The following is a 23,953-nucleotide window of genomic DNA, read 5'->3' on the forward strand; positions in this document are numbered from 1 at the left end:
TCTGGTCCTCCTTCATTGGTCGCTGCTTCCGATGACGAAGAACATCAGGGTTGACGTCACGCTGGTCGTTGCCGAAACGTGCCAATAATGCCACTTACTCGTACAACGTACCCCATGGTCATACCATAGCTGCGGGCCGGTGCCGGCGCTGATAAGCGACGACCTTTATCGGCGCTATAAACTCGTTTCGAGAAAGAAACTACTCGGTGGTTGCTGTACAGCTCATTGGCAGCTTATTTTCCCTCTGGCTAGATCGCCCTGGATGCATCCAAAGGATAGTGGCTAGCGGCAACGCCGTAAGTACAGTCGGGGACAAAAGTCTCCGAGCCACGTGTTCCTCAAACGAAGCTTATAGTTCTACTATCAGACAGCGGCTGGATACCGCACTTGTGGAAATGAAAGAACAAAAATTTAACTTTTACCTCCACAAGTATGGTCTCTAGTCGCCGACTAATAGCAGTGCTATCGGCTTCGTTAGAGGAAAACGTGGTCCGGAGACTTTTGTCCCTGACTGTACACCACAGCGGCTTGCCCATGCGCCGAGTAGCTCGTGCGCAGTTATTAGTTATAAACTGTCAACAGGCGCCCGATACACTGATCTCCAAGAGGATATCAGTAGCATTCAAGTGAACACTTTAATTCACCATTCACTTGTTCTCCTCAGGTGACAATTGGAATTAATCGGCATTTTGCAATCCCGCGGACGGCGTGAGGTCTTTTCATGTCCTCCCAGACTGGACGCTTAGAATCCCCGACCGATGAAAAAAAAAAAATGTGAGCCCTTTCACCACCAACGTAACACTCGTGAGAACCTTCTTAGAAGGAGAATAGTACTTCGTAGGGCATAAATCAGATGGACGAAATACGAACTTACTATTCGTTCACAAGAAGTAGACAGGTATACTACAGGTGAGGACTGTGAATGGCGTGTCTCGTCTTCAGCGGCACTTTTAAGACACATGTCGAAGATGTTACGTGCCGGTGCTTATGCGACAGCAGTAAACAAGCAGCTTGATTGCAGCACGCACAGGTGGTGGTAACTACGTCAGCAAACTTCGTGCTTTGCCGTGTTCTCTCCTTATCGATTTCGACAAGCGAAAGACTGGTTTGGTGGACCTACTGTTGTTGAAAGTTGACCAGCCCGAGTACTTCTGACACCTGCGCATTTTTTCTAGAGTGTTCGCTCTCCGGCTGATACCGGTAGGTACCTATTTCAGAAATATTTATGCAATTCATTTTTCATTCACGCTGTTTGTACCTCTCAGGAAAAGTAAAGGGAAAAGTTTGTTAATCTTAGCATAAACATAGAGCATATTTCAAACAACAGTCCTCTCGGTTGGGTTTTGTTTGTGCACCAGCGGGGAAAATTAGAGAGAGAAAAAAAACTCTTATGAAATAACGTCACTTTTGTCGGCAGTGTAGTGAGAAGGACTTTAGGGAGCAGCGGAATACAGTATAATATATGAGTGGTTATGCTATACGCCTCACCACCGTAACATATGAGTGAAACCACCGCTACTAAAAAATGCCCTTTCCAAAAACTGCAACTTTATGACCATGTATAATGAAAACAAGCTATCGTCGCTTGAAATATATCGAGTTTAACCTCGTTATAACGAAGTTAAAGAAGCCTGCCTATTACTTCATTATAGCCGTAGCTTCGCTATACCTGTGTTTACCGAGCTTTCGAGGGGAATCGTAATTACTTCGTTATATCTATTGTTTCGTTATCAACCGCTTCGTTATAGTGTGATTCGACTGTACTGCCGAGGCTTCCTGACACGTTGGCGTCTGTCGCTCCGGTATAACTGAGCAGTTTACGCAGGTAAGGTAAGATCAGTGTGATCAAGAAACTGCAAGCTACCCTTCACTAGGTCTGTAGTGGCATGCTAGGCTCATAACCAGGCAGACCTCTCCTTTATTCATTAAAGTCTCCCTGTCTCCTTCGCTAGGCAGGATGTTTTTATGACTATTTATGAACTGCTATTTTATGACCGTTTATAATGAAAACAAGCTATCATTTCTTGAAGTGTATCGAGTTTAACCTCGCTATAACGAAGTTGAAGCAGCCTGGCGATTACTCCGTTATAGCCCATGTTTACCCACCTTTCAAGGGGAATCATAATTCCTTCTTTATATCCATTATTTCGTTATAAGCCGCTTCGTTATAGTGTGGTTAGACTGTACTACCGAAGCTCACTGGACTAACTAAGCGGCTTACGCAGATAAGGTAAGATAAGTGGGATCAAGAAACTGGAAGCTACCGTTCACTAGTCCAGATATTTTTTTTGTTCTTTTCAAGACGGGTGGAAGCTAATATCTTGAAACATGGGGAAAGTGGGGGGCAGAGGTGCACGCCCAATAAGAGCACTGCTAAAAAATGGCAAGTGGGGCCCTTCTATTTGAGGGGAGGGGAGTCCTTAAGCCCCCCCTCTTATTGTGTACATGTATGGCCTCTTAGTAAGGTTTACTTAGAATATCAGCAACTTCAGCGTCTGAAAAAGGATTGTTCCTGCTGACTAGAGCCATATTACTGTCATTCTTGGAATGATTTTTATACAAAACACAGAGCATTAATGGCGATGCTTAATGCCGGTGAGACCTATAAGTATGCGCTTATACATGTATTTCTTTTTTTTTTCAGAAAGAAAAAATGTTGATAGATTGAAAGCTGCGAACAGAAAGGTGGTGGTTTAAGATGCGCATACCATTCCTGGCCAGCGTCCTTCTTTTCGGAGTTTCCCAAGCAGCAAGTTTGCTTGACTGCACGGAACAGCCGACATCAAAAGGTAGCATATTTACTGCATCAACCATGAGTTCTATAAACTTCTGTGGATGTCTTTCACCACATCACTGAAAAAAAAAATATACAATGAATGATCTCCCTTGAAGCGCTCGCGTTTATTTTTAAAGGCGCTCTAAATACGTGCTGATCACGGGAAAAAAAATTCCAGGCACAGTGTGCGCTTCCAGCATGAAAAGAATGGTTGATCGGTGCTTGGCCACTTCCTAACGAAAACGGGATCACCTTCACTAGGTACGGAGCTGTTATAAGCTCGAAAGAGTACATGCTGTGACGTCAGGTGAGATGTTCTTTAGTGCGGAACAGAAAACGAACAAATTCGGAGCCTGAATATTCACGTTAGTGTTGTTCTATGTCTGAAAACAAAAACTACAAGTGGGAAATGAACAAAACAAACACACTACACTCGACACCATCATCTACGCCAGAACCGCAATTCAGTGCAGGCTATTAATGTGAATTATAGTTGGATCGGCGCGCTTACGCTACTCAGAAAAGGTGGGAATGTGCGCCGCGACCGGGAGTCGACGCGACGATAGACGTTGATGTGGTCCCCAAAGCGTGACCTACGGGGATATTGGGGAATATATCTAGCTTAGTTCTCCAGCTTCGTGACGTTGGAGGAAATGAAAACCTTCAAATAATTGCAGGCACGGAACTATTTCACAAGTGGGTGGGTGATAAGCCTGTGTGCAATGCGTCTACGAGACGAAAAGGTTTGCCTCGGCACACCGCTTTACCTCTCGTCGTTGCTCGCTGCGCTCATAGCGATCCGAACCGGCTTGCCTAGTGCTTTAGCCAAGATGCAGCGCAGGGACCCAGTTTGGATTTGTGCTATCAAAGAAATCGAATGGCGCCCCACCAATCAAAAACATTCACCTCTCCAGGGTGCATGCTTTGCTCTCCATGTTTTCGCAAACAGTTAGTTCATGGCACCAGCCTCTTACCTGTCACGAAGTGCGCTCCGAACACACGTAAATGGGTTTGGTTTATTTTTTAAGGGGGTTTAACGTCCCAAAGAGACTCAGGCTGTGAGGCACGCCGTGGTGAAGGGCTCTGGAAATTTCGGCGCAAATCAAGGTCGTCGGGGTACAAATCGGCAAACTGAATGCAAGCCAGCCACAACCCGCGCCGATTCGTGCTAAGCATCTTGGAGCCCTTGCTTACGATGATATTAAGAATGGGGGAGAAGTCCGCTTTAGTCGCCTTCCACTTTCGCCTGGAGCTGCCGCTACGGTTGGAGCAGGCAACGACTGAACACAATACCACATTGAAACTGCGGATCGACGCGAACCAACACGATGCGAGCTGACGAAGGCGGCAATAAGCTAGACGCGGTCTGGCCGTCTGGCAGTAGTTCGACATTATGGCCAACTAGCATTCCATGATCAACAGATGTGACCTCGGTGCAAGCCATGCATACCTCTCCGAATGACGCCTGCTCGTAAGCTGCCTTGCTCTGGCTATGGTACCATTAGGTGTTCACGGGAGTCTCTATAACTATGCATAGCAGCATTGCCGCCTCAGTGGAAGACAGCGGCGCCGCGATATCCGCTATGTGAAAGGTCGCTTTTCCTCTTAAGGGAGACGAACGCTATTGGCCAGCCAACTCAGGTAAATCTCATACGACGCTCCTTTTGCAATGAAATGAACGAAGCATTTTCCACTGCCTCATTAATGGTTAATGGTTATGGTTAATGGTTATGGCTCTCAGCTGCTGACCCAGAAGACGCGGGTTCGACCGCTGCCGTGGCGGTCGAATTTCGATGGAGGCGAAATTCTAGAGGCCCGTGTACAGTGCGATGTCAGTGGACGTTAAAGAACTCCAGGTGGGCGAAATTTCCGGAGCCCTCTACTACGGCGTCCCTCATAGCCTGAGTCGGCTTGGTACGTTAAACCCCCATGAACCTGAAGGCAATGGTCCATTCTTCCTAAATGTAGAGAATCTTTCTTTTATAGTGCTTCCATCGCTCGCATCGATCAGTTAAGATTGCAATAGGGAACCAATGGGGAACGCTTTTGACGATATGAAAAAGTTAACTGCAAAAAGAAATGCACACCTGCCGACTAGATTTCTGCGGATATATTGATTGTTATAGTGACAACTTACAATAATGGAAAAAATTGCGTTCATAAATTCTTTCCCTTTGAAAATTGCTTTTGACCAGAATTGTTGAGTATATTTTCAGTTGAAATTGGTGTTGCACTGTTTGAATCGCTATTGAGAGCGAGGTTCGATCGTAGTTCTGCAGACAGTGTCATCATCTTCATCATCAGCCTGACTACGCCCACTAGGGCAAAGGGCCTCTTCCATGTCTCTCCCATTAACCCTGTCCTCCATGCACCTACCTAACGTTTTAAGATCTATACTGGCACTGAAGTATTCGTCTTCTGGTGCAACGATTTTGCAGGAAACCTGAAGACACAAGTGTGCAAGTCAAGAGTATGCAGAAACAAAGGTAATGTTCTTCCTACAGTAGCCAAAGGAAAGAATTATGAAAACGCGGCAGCCGCTGAGTAGTTAGAGTGGGACAGTACTTCGACTATTCGTAGTGGTGACTGTGAATCGCATGCAATATGGTAGAGTGCGATCACCGTTGAATGTAGCGCAGTAAAAGTGTTGCTGCGGCAATTGTTATTTTCGGACATATTTTTTTCCAGAACACTGCAATAATTTTTGCCGACGTGGCCAAAAAATATGCTTACAATCCTTAGAGGGTTTTTTTTTGATCGAAGCAAGTTTTGAACGAGATGATTATTCAGCGCATAGTCCAACAGAGCGCTCTTCACTGAACTAGCTTGGAATGGCATTAAGGCCCAGTCGAAAAAATAAGACAGAACCATGTCAAAAATACGACAAAATATTTCGTAATATTTGTCGTAACGACAAAGTGTGCCATTATTCTGCAGCATTTTTCTGTAGCACAGTAGTTTGTTTATTTATTATTTATTTACGTTAACCCTAAATGCCCTCTAGAGGATTCTGTAGTACTTCTGTGTAGTATGTAGTTCTGTCGTATTTTGATGTAGTAACTACGTAAATTTCTGTTGTCACTAAAAAAAATTTTGTTGTTACTTTTTTGTTGTATTTTTTTTCATCTGGGAATAGCCGCCACTGAAATGGCACTGGCGCGGATGTTCCGCAAACACGGCGTCCATGTTGCACATGTACCAACAAGCAAGATAAGAAATGAGCTGGTAAACGTGAAAGGTCAGCTCCCTCGTGCCAAGTTTCCCGGCGTGGTTTACAAAATCGCCTGCGCCGACTGTTCATCAGTTTACATAGGCGAAACGAAAGATCTCACGAGACGCCTGAAAGATAATCAATACGACGTACGAAGAGGAAAAGTGACAACGAACGCAATGGCGGCGCATGCGCAAGAGACCAGCCATGAAATTAACTGGGACGAAGCAGATATAGTGACAACAGAAAAGAATATATCAGCACGCCGAAATCTCGAGTCACTAATCATCCAGACTACACCTAACACAATAAATAAGAATGATGGCGCATTGCACCCTATCTACGTTAAATGTCTAAAAACGATACTAACCGCTACAAAAAGCCCGGGACGTCCAGCCGGTTGCTCATTGTGAACAAGGGAGCCGTAGCGCTCCCGAAACGTCATTTGTGTTTGATCATGGTCAGTGACCAGTGAATCTCATCAAGCCACCACTTCCATAATACGAACCTGGAATTTCGCTTCTTTGCTTGATTGCTTGTTTTAATGTCATGCTGTTTGACTTCCAGCGGACGAAATCAGGAAGGCTCTAAGCAGCTATGTAGACCCCTGCGAAGACTTCTACAAATTCGTCTGCAGCGGGTGGGAGAAAGCTCACCCGGCTCCAAAAGACAGGGTGCGCTACGGACCCTTTCAGGTGCTGGACGAGAAGCTAAACCGGCAGCTGAAAGGTGAGAACCGTGGGAAGACTGACGCACTTCCGTTCGACGAAGTTCTCAACGAAGCATTATATCGTAGAAAATTTTCGGTCTCAGAATAGAAAAATATCTGGGCACTCCAATCCTTAACTGTCCTCGTTGAGCTTAAGGCAAAAGTCATATACATCTCGAAGCATATGAAAGGAAATGGCTAATTATAAAGCAACTAATAATCACTCTTCGAGTGTGGATTAGAAGCAGCTTTTACGTTTTACTATAAACAGTTCTCTTTTGTAAGAATGATTACCGTAATTTTTCTTTCTGATCCAATGCATTGCGAAGAAATTAAATTGGTGTCAACTATTTATTTATTTGGTGGTTATTTGGTGGGAACGAGGTGTCCTCTTTCATATTGAAGCTACAAGTATTTTTGTGCGACTGAACTTTGAATATAACACTAGCTAGGAAAATCTCACGTGCTTATTAAAAAAGAAACTAGCAATTACTTACATGGTTTCTTTTCGATAAATTTTACATTCATTATTTTACTATTTTAAAAAATTCGGACGTATGGATGAACAGACGAGAAATAGTTTTTTTCTATTGCCTATTAACTATCTACGCTGTTTACACCTGTAGGCTATGTATCACCCCCTGGCATGCTAGAAAGTTTGCAAAATGCGAGGAAACCAAAGATACAGAAATTTACAAACACGGAATAATTGAGCAGCCATAGAGACTATTTGTGCACTGAACTTGGTTATTACGCTAAAAAAAATCGTTTCGCCAACAGATCAAGGCAAACGCCTGAACACACCTACAAAAGCACTAATTCAAATCACAGCACGTCGTCAATTCAAAGTCAGAACTGCTGGTTCCTTGTTCTTGAAATGGGCCCAAACATTCTTCGAAACACATGTTCCACACTTAATTACCAATACCCTTTGAAACAGCGTTCCGCACAATCTGATATGGGCTTGCATAAGTTATCTCTTCCAAGTGGTCCTTAATTTACTCAGTACATCGCTGTTTTGCTGCGGCATTGATGAAATATTTACATGAACAAATTGTCGTAACTGCACTTTTTATCTGCGGTACGAATCTTACAGCCATTCTGGAAAACGCTACGCATATCGGCAAAGAGAGACAGAGTGTCACCGACAAGGCGAAGATCGCATACAAATCTTGCGCAGCAAACCGTAAGGCACATCTTATCCTCTTTCTGGTTGTCTTGTCTAGGAACCCAGTCAAGAACACGAAAAAGTACTGTTCTTTGCCTTTTAATAACTATTGGGAGGGAAGTTTTTTTTTTTTAAAATCATCAACCTTCTTTTCGTCTAAGCAATCTTTTATCAGTAGTCGAAGCACTGCCGAATGTAGAAATCAGCTCGAAAAGAGTGACAAAATAATGCCCAAAATACAACAAAATGTTTATCCTTTTATCGTAACGACAAATTCTGGTCCAGTAGTGTAGTACTTTTTTGTCGTTTTCAATAGCACAGAAAACTTCGTTGTTACTAGAAATTAATGGACAAATAAGCAAGAAATCTGTTCTGGCAACAAACAAGTTGTGTTTTCGGCTGGGAATTTCATCTACGTGTAAAAATATTAATGTTTATGCATGTTGCTTAAATTTCGATATTCAGCGAGAGATAAATGTCGTCAGTTATGATTTTTTTTATTTCTGCGCCTTTAACCCCCCCCCCCCCCCCTCCTTTTAATTCCGTCATGTACTTAACGATGCACCTGACCTCCCGCTGTAAGACAGCCACACTACCTTTCCTTATGACAGCACAAACAACAACAAGAAACCACAAAAAGACAAGAACGATGACAGGGCATCTACCTGTCTCGGTCAGCGCTTGGGGTGCGCCTTTATTTCCAGAAGCCGCCGCCTTTTGTAGCGAAACCTACACTACATAGCTGGGACGCATTTCGCCGTGAGCCTCCGAATGACCTTGAAATGACCTTGAGATAAGTCACGGCTAGTGTTGCTACACACATATACCTAACCATGTGTTGGACACTTAGTTCACCACCTTTGACCTTGAACGTTGACCATTACATTTGACCTTGACCTTCGGTCTCAGCTTTTGACCTTGTCATTTGACCTTGAACTTCGATCCAGAATTTTGATCTTGAACTTTAACATCGAATTTTGACATTGCAAGCTGTCGGCAGAGGCAGTAAGAAAGCCTGGTGGTAATCACTTTGTGTCACGTGATTCACTTCGCAGTTTTGACGTCAGGCATGGGGGGTATATAACTAGAGCTGTGCGCTTGACTTAGACGTTATGGAGGAAAGAGCGCGCTGAGGAGCGCACGTATAGTGAATTACATCTTCAAACATTATGCTGTTTGCTATCATGTCGCTTTAACAACTGGCCTAGATGTGATTATTACCGCCATACAAAGACGTTAATTAGATTGGCTTAATCTTGAATGACCTTTGACCATTTCATTTTGAATGACTTTTCCAAACAGGCAACCCTGATGCACGAAGCTTGAGTTTTCTTAAGAGAATTTTGGCAAAGAAAGGCTTGGAAAATTGGCCGTTGGTAAGGACGAAGGCAGGGCGCAAGAACCGGGTGCTAGTGTCAGCGGAAACGACGACAGAGTCAACCGAGCCCACAACTGATTCCTCTGATCCGATGACCGAGTCGACAGATTCCAGCACCGGGTCAGTGGGAACAGCCAGCGAGTCAACGGAGCCGGCAGTCAGTCTAACAACACTGACGGAACGGACAACCGACTGGACAGCGCCCAGCAACCGGACGACAAGAGAACCGATGATGCCCTTGGGAGACTACAAGTCATTACTGCTCAAGGCGGGAATGTCACCACTGTTTCAGCTTGCAATCGTGAGAGATTCGGAAAATCTCTCTTCCCACATAATAAGCGTGAGCTTTTCACTTTTTTTTCTTCTGCTTTGTTACTGGCTAAGCTCGTGATGATGCCCTCGGCCGCTCTGAAATTAAAACCTAAGTGTAATGTCGTATTGCTGAATTGAACCTCGGTTACAGCAGAGCCCCCACACTGTTTCCCGAACTGTGCAACTGCGTTCAGAAAAAAAGTTTTCATAGTGAAATACCATGGAAGCAGACAACTTATGGTGGTATAGAATGCCTTGAACAGCGATCGCTAATCTGGAAGTCCTGTCGGCTACATGTTACATCTTTTATCATCTATCATTTGCAAGTTTACAGGACTGAACGCTTAGTGATCACAAGTGGTGTCTGAAAAATTGGATCTACTTCACTCTACATTTGAACAGAATGTCCATTCGGTATCCCTTTTTATCTTCCGGACGTTCACAACTTTGTGCTCTGAAAAACAAGGCGATGAAGTAATTGTTTCACTGCGCTTTTCGTCAGATTAAAAAGCTTCGCAGGATTCGGACTTCGTCACAATCACACGAAGGAATTATATCCAGGCTACGAGCAGCCTCTTTCCGAAACTCTTAATTCGAAACACTAATTCATTCCACATTCAAATCTGGGTTGCAATGACACTTAAAGTTGGCAAGTTGCTTATATTTTTCATGCCATCACTGCGCGCCGCGCCATCTGGAAACATTGACTCGCACCACTGTAGTGCTTCTGTCCACTGTCAAACCTCGAGGCTTCCCAAGCAATACTTCAATTCCAGGGGGCGCCACTCTTGCGCGACATATTGTGAGGCAGTGAATTTTTACTGACACCCTTACTTCCTACTGCCCACTCCTATTTTCCCTTTCCTCTTTTTATGCCCTTCTTTTCATTCCCCTCAGTGTAGGGTAACCAACCGGAACGTTGTTCTGCCTAACCAGTCTGTCTTTCCCTTATCTCTCTCTTTCTCTCTCTTAGAGCGCCATTAATGTCCTTCTTTGTTGTAGTTACTACAATAAGGTAAATTAAGACTGAGCGCTTCATTCTTTTCTGAGCATTTCTTTTTTTTTGCTTATGTGATTTGCAGTTTAGTCACCTGTGTCCTGATGTGTTAACCGGCGTGATGGCCTCCTCAGGAGGCATGCTTTGTCTGCCTCCTTTTGCCTCTCCCTGAGGGCATATTGTAAATATGGCCGAATAAAAATTTTATTTAATTTCATTTCAATGCACATAGATAATTGATGTTAAGTTGAGTACTGTGATTCATCCAGCTACTGATCTGTTTTGCGTTTTCAGCTCGACCAAGCCACTTTTATCCTCCTAAGACGAAACGAGCTGATGCACCCTGACCAGCATGCGAACAGAGGTCGCGTCAGGGCGTACAAAGCACTCATACAAACATCGTTGCGTATTATGAAGCCCAATTTGAGCAGGAATGCGGCACATGCCATCGCCGAAGACATTTTTGACTTCGAAAGCGAGTTAGCCAAGGTGAGGAAGTGAGAAAGAAACGTGCACTGACTGACAAGTAACATGCAGTCGGTCCTGTAAGAAATCCTCGGCTAATGGTTATGCCTTTTACGCTATCGCGGTTATTTCTGACAGAGAACTTTAGCCGAAGAAGACAGAAGGGACGAGTGGAAAATACACAAAAGAACCTCAATACGGGAACTCGAGTCCATGTTTAAGGGGGTAAGTGAAGTCGTTTTTCAGTTTATAGGAGAGTTGCTCGCTCCTTGACTGACGGGTGTTCTTCATGACTTCACTGTGCTAGCTTCAATTCCCCACGCTATGCAACCATTTTTCGTTCTCGTGAAGGAAGCCAACAGTGGACGCAACCAAGGATCACAGGGGAATGTTTGTTCTTAAAAATAACTTGTAATTTTGATAAATGCATGTTTAGAAGTGTAACTAGTTTATCGCTGAAATGCAATTGATTAGAAAGCAGAAGAAAAACCAACCAGATACCGCGAATAAACTAATTACACTATTAGTTGCATTGCTTGGGAAAGGAGCCTGAGCCTTCAAATCTCGTCACTGTGGGCAAAGCGTTACTATTAGTTTCCCACTGACAAAAGACACTAATTAAAAAAAAATTAGAACCTGTGCTCCCTGGTTTCGGCGACTGGTTTTTTCCATCAAATGTGTGTCGTAACAAGGCCCTCATTTTCCTTCTCTTATCTGCTCATTTATCTTGCTGCAACCCGACTAATACAGGCTCTTCTACAATGCCACATCGGAGTGAACAAAAAGTTCGGAAGTATTCTTTTCTTTTCTTCTTTCATCCTGGCCTTATCCTTAAGACTGCCACCCGTTGGCATTGACTGATAGCGAAGGTTTCTACGGCAAAGCCGGATTAACGGCGGTGCCTATGCATAAAGGTGTCTATCTTCCGCGACAGTGCTTCGGGCCTGCGCAAGCCGTAGCGCTTTGGGTCTTTTTGCTCGAACGTTGAGTAACCTGTCGAAAAAAGAAACAGAAACTATCTGTCGTCGCAACAGATTTGCTGTAATTTCTATCTCCATTAACTTGCAAAAACAGAATTATCTGTAGTATTGGGATGTACTTTGTCGTAGCCACAGAACTACAGAAAAATACCACACAAAAGGACTACAGTACTACAGAAAAAAACTGTCGACATGACAAAACATTATTTATTCGTTCTTACTTTTGGCCCATGGTGCCGTTACGATGCGGTTCTTTTTATCTACATGGTGACACCATTGCACGCCACAAGCCCGGACGCGAATGTACAATAGTAGAGAAATACGCACATTGCACACAATAAAGAATATATACCAGTACCAAATATACCAATATATACTAGTAAGGACAAGACAAGCGATAACGAAGACTGAGTGTTGTTCTTCCAACTCAGTAAATAAATGATATCTTAACTTTTCAGTCGACTTACCTTGACAGACACGCTGACTGCCAAATTTGGCCAGCGTACTAGTGATGGCGTTGAACTCGGTTGACTTTTAACCAACTTGTCCGAGAATCGTTCTGCCTACGCTGTCTTTGGTTTTGTCTTTCATCTTGCTACATGAAAGCGCAGGTTGTGGCCAATTTTAGCATGCACCTTCCCAAATATAGATCAAGACCAATCTCTGGCGTAGGCAAAAGAAAGAGGCCCTGCTGGAGCCTGCTGTGGGTAAAAGCTATGGTTACACCCCAACAAAAGTTCTCAAAGAAGTATTAAATGATTTCATTTTGCAACTATGATATCGTCCCGTCGTGAAGAAAAGACGGGTAATTCCTAGAAAAGATTGTGAAACTGTGAAGTTATTTCAAAGACGATGTTTTCTTCGATCGCCGCGGTATCTCGCGCGAATAGCTAACGTTTTACGCAGTTTGTTAAAGGCTAGACGACGACAAAGCTGGACTGCCGAAATTGCCTTTCCGCATGCCAAGCCATCTTGCTGATTATGGTGCGAAAAAGATGACCGAAGACGCTGAAATCAGTTGAAATATTATTGACACAAACAGATAGCGCGCATTTTTTAAGTTAATGAATTGTACTATTTTTTGCTCTTTGCGTGCAAATGCTGCCAATTCTGCACTCCATAAACACGTTTAGTTATTTTTTTACACATAATGTGGTTTTACCTCACCGGACGTCCTTCAAATCGCACTTTTCAAATTGACGTTGCTGACAGTTGGCTTTTGCGCGCTTTTGGTTGATTATGTCACGACACGTCTACATGTACCGGTCTTCGCCAAAAGTAACCGGGCAACGGTGGTTTGTTTCTTATCCACATGCCGAATAACTTTTGGCAGTTCTGAATCTGTGTAGTGTAAAAAAAAAACCCTTTCTTCACGTTATGACGCCTTTTGGTCTTTACGGGTACCGTAAAGGCTAAGTTTTACAGTTTAGAAGAACAAACCTGTTGCTCGGTTACTTTTGGCAAAAAGAATACATTGGGGTTTTAGGGTATAAGCGTGCAAAAAAGAGAAAAAGTAAGTTTTGCAATGCGTATCAAAGTGCGCTTTTTCGACTGCAGTAGTATTTTGCGCCCTGATTTGTTGTTATCCTTGCACTACACTTTTTCTTCTTGCAGCTTCCCTTGCTGGACCTCCTCAACAACGAGTTCCGTGCGGTGAACATAACACTTACACCTGACGAGAATGTCGCCATCTTTGCCATTCCGTACTTCGAATCTACTACCAAGCTCCTGCAGAGAATGGACACGTTAGTTCAAGATTTCTTCGCTACTTCCGAAGAGCCTGGTGGAGGCCAGAACAAATCCCGTTTATGATGCCCTACATTTACCGGATCACAAGAAAGTTTCGAAGCTTTAAAATACACGTGGCGTTCTTGGCTATACGCAGGTCACCGTCTCAAGTCGTAGAGTCAGAGCCCATATCGCTCAACGCGCGGGCGATATGGGCAACGAGCAGTGACCACAGTATTGGGTGGAGTACAACTGGAGAAGAAGGCCATATGTTTCAAGTAAAGGGTACCTGGGTAGATAGGAATGTGCGTTGGAGGTAGAGCGGTGACTGTGTGGCACGTGGGCAGGTCATATGTGTGTGTGTTGTCGGGGTAGGCAGCACATACCTGACAGCGGGGTGTGGCCAGAGCGCTGTACTACCACCACCAGTACTACCTGTACAACCTGTACTATGACCATATAGGTGTAGCACATAGGTGGCAGTACAGGTCACAGAGTCGTCAATTGGTTTGCGCTTGTCTAATGAATGTAGTGTGGCGACGAGTAAGATGTGGAGGAGGCGGAGGAAGGAGGCAGCAGGAGTGGCGTAGTTCTTTCAGTCTTTCTCCTCGATATTTTCGGTGAATAGCCGGCACATCCTTGGGGTTGTAATAATCAAGCCAAGGAAAATGGCTGCTTGGAGAAGTGTCGCTAGCAAGGGGATGTTCCAGTTCATTCTTTTCTATTCTCTGGTGACTGTGAACCCCATCAAGAAGGACATGCGGGCTTACTCAGTAGAAAAACAACAGGAGACTTTCTGTTGTAACAACAAATTACCTGCCATCTTTTTGACCAAAAACTTCTAGTAACAAAAGACATTTTTCTGGGAGCAACACATTATTGTGCAGTTGCGACAGAAAAGTAGTATTGAACTAAGAAGTACACGAAAGTAGACCACAAAAACTAGAGTACTAGAACGCCGTGTCATGGTGTTATTTTGGTGAGGGTGGTAAAAGATCGCTTCTGCGATTGCTTGTGCTTCAGCTCAGGTCGGATCAGGAACGCCGATGTGACGATGTAGTTCCTTGTGGCTGGGTCCCACATACGAAATAGTAGCGCTGGAGTCAGCGATGGTTGCATCTGTGCAGTTGGTGTCATGGGATAGGGTCTTGAGGTGGCATGCTCTTGCTTTTCGACGTGCAGAGTCTCTCCATGGGTCCATGTTGCGGGTTGTAGATAGTATAGTGACAGGGGTAGATGGTCCCACGGGGGTCGAAAATCGAGGATTTGTGGGAGGTGAAACTTGCGGTGTCCAAGTGTTCTACTCTTGGTACAGCCTTGACAGGAGGTTGTCAAGCGGTGGTACTAAGCTTCATCATGCGCGGGAGTCTTCTCCAGTGTGTTGTTCAAGGTGGTCTGTTTAATGAGATAGTCAACTGCTTATAGCGGGACACCTAGCTCTGTGCGTAAGCACTTGCGGATGGCTGCTTCAATTTTTTAGGTGTTTTCGTAAGTATGAGGTAAGGGTAATCATATATGACTGGTAAGAACACATGGTAGAGAGAGGGTGTGGTAGTTGGTCAGACAGCCCTGAGGACTCGAGTTCATTATGCCCACGGCTGGTAGAGGTAATGCATTGGATCATTACCTGAGCATGTGGGGGAGGTTTTGACTCCGGCTTGGAGTTCTGACTCAAGGCGCGTGAGGATATTCACAATGCTTATCTCATCTGAAATGTTACTCGATTGGTTGGCGCTACTCCAGCTGGTCATGATGGTTAAGGTGAGATCTCGCGTTATCAGGATCTTCACATCATTTGAATGCAAGCCAGTCACTGATCGAGTTTACCCGAGATAAATTCCGTTCACAGAGGGTTACGTAGTCTGATAGCAGGATTCTAAGCAACCATCCTGAAGCAAAACGCTGTTCTTTGAGAGCTGCTGCCTCAAAGTGATAAGCACTCTTCGACCACCCTGAAGAGAAAATCCAAGAATGCATGTAATTGGCTGAAGGACTACACATTTAGAGTGTCATTTGCCACAGGACAGCAGCTGACGTCAGCCCTCGGTTACCATTCAACAGGCGCAGTATTCCATAGCTTCCGACAGAGTGCTATTAACATAAATAAATAAGTCAACAAACACGTTACGTTTAAGACTGAAAGAAAGGTTTGAACTCGCTCGTAGTTAAAATACCGGCGCAGCTCCAAGCACTGCTTTTTCGTTCACTTCGATAACTTTCTTTTGATGCAGTCGCACGCTGTACAACTACATCGGCTGGCGCGTCATGCAAATGTGGGCAGTGCACGTCTCGAAGGAATTCCGCAGCGCCAAGCAAAAGTTCAAGAGGGTTGCCTACGGCGTCAAGAAGGACGCTCCTGTCTGGAAGAAGTGCGTCAAGATGCTGAAAACGTACATGCTGGAAGTAGTGGGCAGCCTTTACGCTACGCACAAGTCTACGCCGCAAGTCAGCGAAAATGTAAGCAAAAACATCATTTACCCATAGCAACTACTCATGGCGCTGGCAGATGTAATTGCCCATTTAAATTCGGCATTTGTCCTGGATGCCGAGAACTCCTATGAACTGCCCTCTTAATAAAAATTTCTGGCAGCTTACGTAATCCCAAGCATAGCTTTTTTTCCTTGCATTTCTGTTGCAGCCATTCTTCTTCAGGAGCATTAACCAAGAAATGCGAAAGTGAATGAAAACAGCCAATAGAATAGACCAAGCCTCAATATCAAGCCTCACAGCTTCGACCATCAGTTTCAATGCTACTACATCGTTTTATACCGCTCTTTGTATTCGTCCAAACAATGACCAGAGTTTCGAGAAGAACGAATGATACGTGGCGGAGTAATATAGCTTCGCGGACGCACTACTTCAGCAACCTCCGCAGCGTTGCCTGCTATGTATGAAACGGAGTATAGCTGAAACCAAGCAACTGCTGTATCTTTTGTGCTTAGGAAGATAAGCGCGGATGCTTACCATCGCATCGCATTAGTTAGGTGTGCTCGCAAGTGATTTTCGTAGGCACGCTATTGGTGGGGACAATGCTGTACGTCGATTCCATTATACAGCTGCGCAGGTTAAACAGCGTGCCTTCGGAACCGCGCTTCTGTGACAGAAGAAATGTTAGCGTTTGTACGTGAACTATAGCTGCGATGACTATCAATGAAATGCGTTAAAAAGGTACGCCGTTTCGCTGGTGCCGTTATTGCGATTCACGAGGTGCCGAGAAGAAATTGCGGGGAAATATTGCTGCCGCTTCAACTTCACCCTGGTGCACAGGCGAAATCTTCAAGAACTCAGCTGCTGAATCTTTTGTGTAAACAACTAACCAGGGCCAAAAATTCTGGAAAAAAATTGTTATTTGAATGTTTGCCACCTGGGAGGAAATTTGGGATGTTCGGCGCACCCCAGTGTTTTTATATGGCCGTTTTATAAAAAAAGCACTTTATAAGCCAAATTTTGTAGCGACAGTGAAGAATCAGCCATGATAATCATCGTGTTGGCGCCGAATCTCTCGGGACTTTCTAGTTTTCTAAAAGTTAGAATTTAAAAATATGCGACGTTCGCCACCAATCCCCAACGGATGTCGCTGGTGGCTTAGTGTACAGGAAAGCTGGGCATGCTAAAGATATACGTAAAAAGTATGGTTGAATATGAACGACATAGCGAACTTTGGAACTCAGCAAAGCTGTTGTGATCTGTTCATTCAAACAGCTTGAAGTGCTGCATGCTCAGAGTTAATAAGAACATCCATAAGCTTCTATAATTCATGGCAACTTTAGAGAGCCTGTGAATCCTATGTGAGAGCGGTTTAAGTTTGGTCTATTTCCGAAACGACTAAATAACCACCAAGGCCAGTATTGCAGCCCTTGCGACGTCCAGGACAGTTCAGTTAAGATCACGCGGATTCATTTCTCATTCGCCTCTTTTTCGTGTTGTTCGTACGTATACATGAAATACTTTGTATGTTGCTGCCCACTCAATCAATAACGATAGCCATTATCACCAGGCATTGTTCCTGCACGTCAGTGGAAACCTCATCATCATCATCATCATCAGCCTGGTTACACCCACTGCAGGGCAAAGGCCTCTCCCATGTCTCTCCAATTAACCCTGTCCTTTGCTAGTTGCCGCCACTGTATCCCCGCAAAACTTCTTAATCTCATCCGCCCACCTAACTTTCTGCCGTCCCTTGCTACGTTTGCTTTCTCTTGGAATCCACTCCGTTACCCTTAAGGACCAGCGGTTATCTTGCCTTCGCATTACATGCCCTGCCCAAGCCCACTTCTTCCTCTTGATTTCAACTAGGATGTCAATAACCCGCGTTTGTTCCCTCACCCACACCGCCCTCTTCCGATCTCTTAACGTTACACCTATCATTTTCCTTTCCATAGCTCGCTGCGTTGTTCTTAACTTAACTGAACCCTCTTTGTTAGCCTCCACGTTTCTGCCCCATAGGTGAGTACCGGTAGGATACAGCTGTTGTATACTTTTCTCTTCAGGGATATTGGTAAGCTACCATTCATGATCTGAGAGAACCTGCCATATGCGCTCCACCCCATTCTTATTCTTCTAGTTATTTCCCTCTCATGATCCGGATCTGCGGTCACTACCTGCCCTAAGTAGACATATTCTCTTACTACTTCTAGCACCTCGCTACCATTGTTTCTGCACGTCAGTGGAAACCTAGTGACGTTTCATTCTTTGCTGCAAATAGCCTGCCATCCTTACCCATGCTCCTGCTAAGTGGTTTGAATAACATGGTAGGGTGCAGTGAAAAAAACAAGGTGGGATTTAACGGCAATAGCTACGAAGATCAGTGCTGCTGAAGACAAAAATGCAGAGGAGGCAAACAAGCCGGAAGTAATTTAAAGAGCTTTTCTAGCGTTAACTTCCGCTGGAAATTGTCACACACTTGTCTCTTTTTCACTTCAGGTAGAGAAACTCGTCCAAGAAATTAAAACAACGTTTCGTAACCGGCTGAGCAGCGTCACCTGGATGGATAACGTTACTCAGGAAAGAGCGCTTCACAAGGTACAGTATCATCCCTTGATTTAGGTCAGCTGCAGCCATGCATGACTATTTTACTCAGTCATGGTTTTTTTTTGTGCTAGTCAGATGTACAAGGCGTTCGCCAATTTCTAGAGCAACCAGGCTTGCGTCAGTATCCCATCTCGGTCCCTGCGCTCGAAAACAAAATGACAAAAGATGCCAGCGTCTTGGTTCGTCTCTTGCGAAGCCTTTATTATCTTTTATTTATTTATATATTTATCAAATACTGCCGGCTGCCCTTCGGCGGCCAAGGCAGGAGGGGGCACAAACAAAAGATAAAAAAAATACACTCTTGGCGTTCGCAACATCAAAAGAAGTTAAGCAGCTTCTAGGTTTCATTTGTAAGAAGCGTGCCCATCGCAATTTTAAAACATTCGGTTGACTATACCCTGTCGAAGAACAAAAAAGTATGTATTGACAAGATTTTTTATTGTATCTGGCCAGATACCTGTATTTACAACATAAATTGTTTTAACGCATAATTTTTGTGGTACTGTGGTCCGTCTTGTCGCAGTTGCCAACAATAGAAAGCACTACAGGAAAATAACTACACTGCTGCCGAAAAATATAACAAGCCTAAAGAAAAACCAGTCGTTCGGACAAAAATGAAAAAAAGCATGGTTATTCTTCTAGCATTACAGTGTATTGATGTTTTTGCTGGAAAGTTTGCATAAAACCTTTGCGCTAACCAAGAGAAGGCATGTGTTGACGGTAAATATCGAAGCTTGATAAGCAAGGGAATCATCTGTGCACACAGATCGGAAACACGAAACCGGCCCTTCTGCTTGTGCTCGGAACATAGTGGGAACATAGAGGTGGTGCACGCTCTCTGGCTCCAAAGTCACGCTGACGGTCCTGTCCATGGCTCGGCACCTGTTTTTGGTCCTACATTTGTGCCCACATGTTTTGTATGTATAGCCTGATTGATTGTTTTGGAAGTCAATAAACTTCCCTTTATGTAGTAACCCATTCTGAGCTATATCTCGTTACCGCTTGTTCCTTTAGTCGATGTCAAAAAATATTAAGGCGAAAGCCTTTAATGCCTCATGCTGTCGTTAACAATCCGTGCCGGCAGCCGTGTCTGCGTCCGTGTCGACAGATGTGTCTGCGTTTTGACGGGTGTCCACCGAGAGATGCGAGACAGTTACTGCGCAATTTCCTTTCCTCAAATACAATTTTCATTTTCTTCATCATGGCCCCTCTTTCGTCTTTCAGTCCCACTTCCTCCCTTCCTGTACGGTGCGGTTCGGGTGTGCACAGCGACGGTTGCTAGGCAACATCTCATACGGCCGAATCAACAACACAAAACAGAGCGATTCAGGCGTCCAGTGACCCAGGGAGTCAGTTTGCGCACTTCCTTTCCTTAAAATGATCGGGCTGTAAACCGTCAACGCCAACGCCACTCCGAACGGGCGACGGCGACGCCGCGAAACTGGAGCCAAAGAACTGCGCTCTAGAACACTACAATCAAATGAGCGACCGCAGTCGCCAAATACAATAAAAACTGCACATGCGGGAAGCCCGCCACGCACCAAGCGGTTCGGGGAAGCGGCAGTGGGTTGACCACAAGGCTTTCGCCAAGCAGACTTTAGAATTTCCAAAGTGTCTTCGGTAATATTTTGCGTTTTGCCTCCATCGAAACGCAGCCGCCGCAGTCGGGTTCGGACCCGGGTTCTCCGGCTTGGTACACGAGCGCCTTATCCACTGAGCCACCGCGGCGGGTCGTTCCATCTCACCTTCTGTGTCTTGTGTTGTCTACCTGGCATTGACAGTTTTTCGGGCGGAAATCTGGTTCAGCACAAACTTTTATAAAATTTTTGCCGGTGCAAATATAGGTATCAATCCTTGTTTAGCGAAATTGAACGTCATCACAAATTAATGCTATTAGTACGCATCCAGGAAAGTATGTTCACCGCACACCAATGCGTTGTTTTGGTCGCGATAAAATTCCGCTTTCAATCCGCTTTCCAGTTGTTCACAGCTTATGTTTTTTCAGCCAGCGTCTGCTTCGGCGGACGCGGTTGTTGCGACGCGCGTCTTTTGTCTCTTTTTTTTTATTTTTCCTCTTATCTTTCAACACCACTCTATCCGCTCGTGGCAGCGGTGGTGGCTCGGCTCGATCCAGTCGGCAGGCCCGTGCACTTTCCTTTTCATCCTTCTCTCAGTCGCAACAACACAACAACAACAACCAGTTTTCCATAGATGCTTCTGCTATGTTCCGTGAACTTTTATAAACACGCGTTAAGTCGCATTGCGTCACAATGTAGTTAGAGAAGAATACTAAAACTTCGAAACATGCATAAATTTGCATCCCAGTCGAAAAACACAACATAAAATTTTCTGTCTTCACAACAAATTTTGTGTACTATTTTGACCGCCAACTTGTAATAGCAGAAATTATTGTACTAACAGAATTTTGCGTTTTGACTATAGAAAAGTACTACAGAACTACATGCTAGTGAAATTTACTGCAGAAAAGGTACAGTACTACACAAAAATACAAAAAGACTGCAGAAAAATTTGTTGTGACGACTGAACAACAAAACATTGTCATATTTTTACACCATTTTGCTGTCGTTTTTTCGACTGAGATCATGTAAATTTGGATATTAATTTATTGGTATTCTTCCCAATTTTAATTTTGTCAGTTGGATGAAATGGACTCAAAGGTTGGTTATCCTCGCTGGATGGTCGACACCAGATACCTCGAGCTGATCTACAGAAATGTAAGGAAAAAAGTTAATTTTTTTTTCGCCAGTGGGAGAATCTACGGGCTTTCTCAAATAAGAATGGCACTCGATTTCAGCTGGGACCACTTAGTCCTGACGATCCATTTGTCGAAACCTTCTACAAAATCTACCAGAACTACAAAAAATCCGTTCTCATGGACCTCCGCCGGCCCTTCAACAGGACTCTCAGGTGAGCCCAGGGTATCACTACCCTCACGGTACGGCGCATGACAGTTTATTTATTTATTTATTTTATTTATTTATCAAATACTGCCAACTGCCTCTTGGCAGTCAAAGTAGGAGTGGATACATTGTTTTAGAACAATTGCTAAGTTGAGTTTAACAGCGGCGAAGAAATAAAACGTGCTATTGACAATCAGCCACATTTACATTATGGGATAGTAGAAGTAATAAGATTTCGCTTCTGTTTCCTTCATACGTAGACTTGCGTATGCGCTTGAGAAGCAAAATGATTTATTTTCTGTTTTGTATTCAAGTCTGCAGTAGTCATCGTAGTATAACTGTATTAATAAGAAAATGAAAGCGAGAAAGCCATAAAGGTCCTTGACGCGCAGGTGCTTGAACCAAAGTTTTGAAAACAGTGTCAAGTTTCGGAAACAAGAAAAATAAGTTAAATACCTTACACAACTCCTTCGTTTTCTATGTATTCCTTGGGGAACACGTTGAAATCGGCTTTCGTCTTCTGGTGTTTATTCTCCTATCAATTCTTGCAGTTGGTCCATGGCCCCCGCTGCTGTGAACGCTTTCTACGATTCAGAAGCGAATGGAATGGGTGAGCAGCAGCGTACTATGAAATCTTGCGCCTGTTACTTCAGTTAGCTCTTAAAAGACGAGTATAAAGAGGAAAGTAACTGCGCTTTTGCTGATATACTTCAGAAGAACGAACAAAAACGAAGAAGGAAGTGTCACCATTACAAGGCTGAATGTTACATCAATTTTAGAGAAATAGTGCATGAACTTGCATAATGATGTCGGCGTTCTTTTCTTAGCAGACTTATTTCGGGCAGAGTGAACAGTAATGGTAAGACTGACCGCCACTCAGGGCAACTGACTAACGCACTGACACGGAACGGTCAATGGTATGAATCGAGCTCAAATAAACATAAATTCTTGATGATCTATTCTTTCACTTACGTACTCTTAGAGTGACGTGTGGATCACTTCCTTGAAAGGTCTCAGAGAATGTCCAACGAGAGCCTCGTCAGGAAGATCGAGTGGTGGTGGTGGTGAAAGGGGACCGGGGGGGGGGGGTCACTTTTTGATTACGGGCTGGTTCATAAGTTCGTAAGACAGTCGTTCGTAAGTTTGGTTCATTAGCGGCCGCTATTCCTACGCTGGGCAATAAGGATTTTAAATCAGATGGTAGCCAGGACAATAGCTATTGGCTAAGCTATCATGCGTATATTAGATGCTGTGTTAGCCAGTGGCGTTCGAGGAGATTAAAACTGCTGGTTACAAATTTGTTGCAGTTATTCCTTCCGCAATCCAACAAGGGGTCTTTTACCAGGATGGCCTGCCGGCGTAAGTGTGGATTCGCAGCTCTTTATTACACTCTAATCACGAATTACCCTATAAGGGAGTAAAAAGGGTATAGCAAGTCTTCTAACACACTCCAACGCTCCTTACTGGAGGCAGCGTGCGCTGCCCAAGCCTTGGGGTAGAGTTTTATCACTAAATATCCACAAAGTGCACGGTTGGCAACGGAAACATTCTCTCTTCAAAATACGTGAAGTGATTCAGTTACCAAGATGTAACCCTGCTATTAAGACTTTTCTGATTGCTAACCTCCAGAGATCTGGTGCCGCGGTTAAAAGTCTCCTTTCATTGCTAACTCGATCAAGTTACTAAGATTTGAGGTAGGATTCTGTTTCCGTGGTCAACACTATAGTGTCACATAGTGGTGACTGCACCCCGTCTGCCAAAATTGTTACCAGGGAGAAATCGCCACCCAGGCTCACATCCTCTGGGGTTGCGCGGGAAATCCGCCCCCTCGAACCTTACTGCCAGCTCCCTCCGAAGACGGATGGAACCTACTCCTCAAAAGGCCAGACAAGAGCATCCAACTGGCACTCATTTCGTGGGCCCAGGAAGTCGCCCCCACCTGGGGGCCACACCAAGCCCACCTGCCCTAAATCCCGCCAATCTATGGCAATAAAGTTGTTTCTCTCTCTCTCTCTGCAGTCCGGAGAGCAGGAATGCAGGGAAAATGGCTGCTAAACAAAACCTTTATTTGAGCTGACTTACACCCAAAAAGGACTGGATCACTTGGCGGCGGCGTAACAGCAGGCGTGCTCGGCGGTCGTCGAATAGAATTCCCACCGCTCTAGGCCATGCTCAATTTAAAGCCGATAGCGAAATTTCGAGATCAAGCTTGGAAAGTTGCTAGAACATTCTGGAACAACGTAAAATCGGCTCCTCCTGGATGCGATCAATCGAAAT

The 23,953-nt window shown here is 44.4% G+C and overlaps 1 protein-coding gene across 1 annotated transcript in view; it reads left to right on the forward strand.

Moving 5' to 3' along the window:
- Positions 1-2,698: 2,698 nt before the first annotated feature.
- The window catches only part of LOC149366061 (neprilysin-1-like), a 34,124-nt gene continuing 12,869 nt past the window's right edge, over positions 2,699-23,953 (forward strand). Inside the window, exons 1-14 of the mRNA XM_089550909.1 lie at positions 2,699-2,789; positions 5,215-5,262; positions 6,555-6,716; positions 7,793-7,882; positions 9,167-9,582; positions 10,846-11,040; positions 11,155-11,241; positions 13,611-13,741; positions 15,956-16,181; positions 18,648-18,746; positions 21,413-21,490; positions 21,571-21,683; positions 22,228-22,286; positions 22,984-23,035. Coding sequence (XP_089407035.1) covers positions 2,699-2,789; positions 5,215-5,262; positions 6,555-6,716; positions 7,793-7,882; positions 9,167-9,582; positions 10,846-11,040; positions 11,155-11,241; positions 13,611-13,741; positions 15,956-16,181; positions 18,648-18,746; positions 21,413-21,490; positions 21,571-21,683; positions 22,228-22,286; positions 22,984-23,035 — 1,847 coding nt within the window. The remainder of the gene's footprint in view (positions 2,790-5,214; positions 5,263-6,554; positions 6,717-7,792; positions 7,883-9,166; positions 9,583-10,845; positions 11,041-11,154; positions 11,242-13,610; positions 13,742-15,955; positions 16,182-18,647; positions 18,747-21,412; positions 21,491-21,570; positions 21,684-22,227; positions 22,287-22,983; positions 23,036-23,953) is intronic.

Source organism: Amblyomma mixtum, chromosome 1 (assembly GCF_055824585.1).
Source record: "Amblyomma mixtum isolate Tamu chromosome 1, ASM5582458v1, whole genome shotgun sequence".
Taxonomy (NCBI): Eukaryota; Metazoa; Arthropoda; class Arachnida; order Ixodida; family Ixodidae; genus Amblyomma; species Amblyomma mixtum.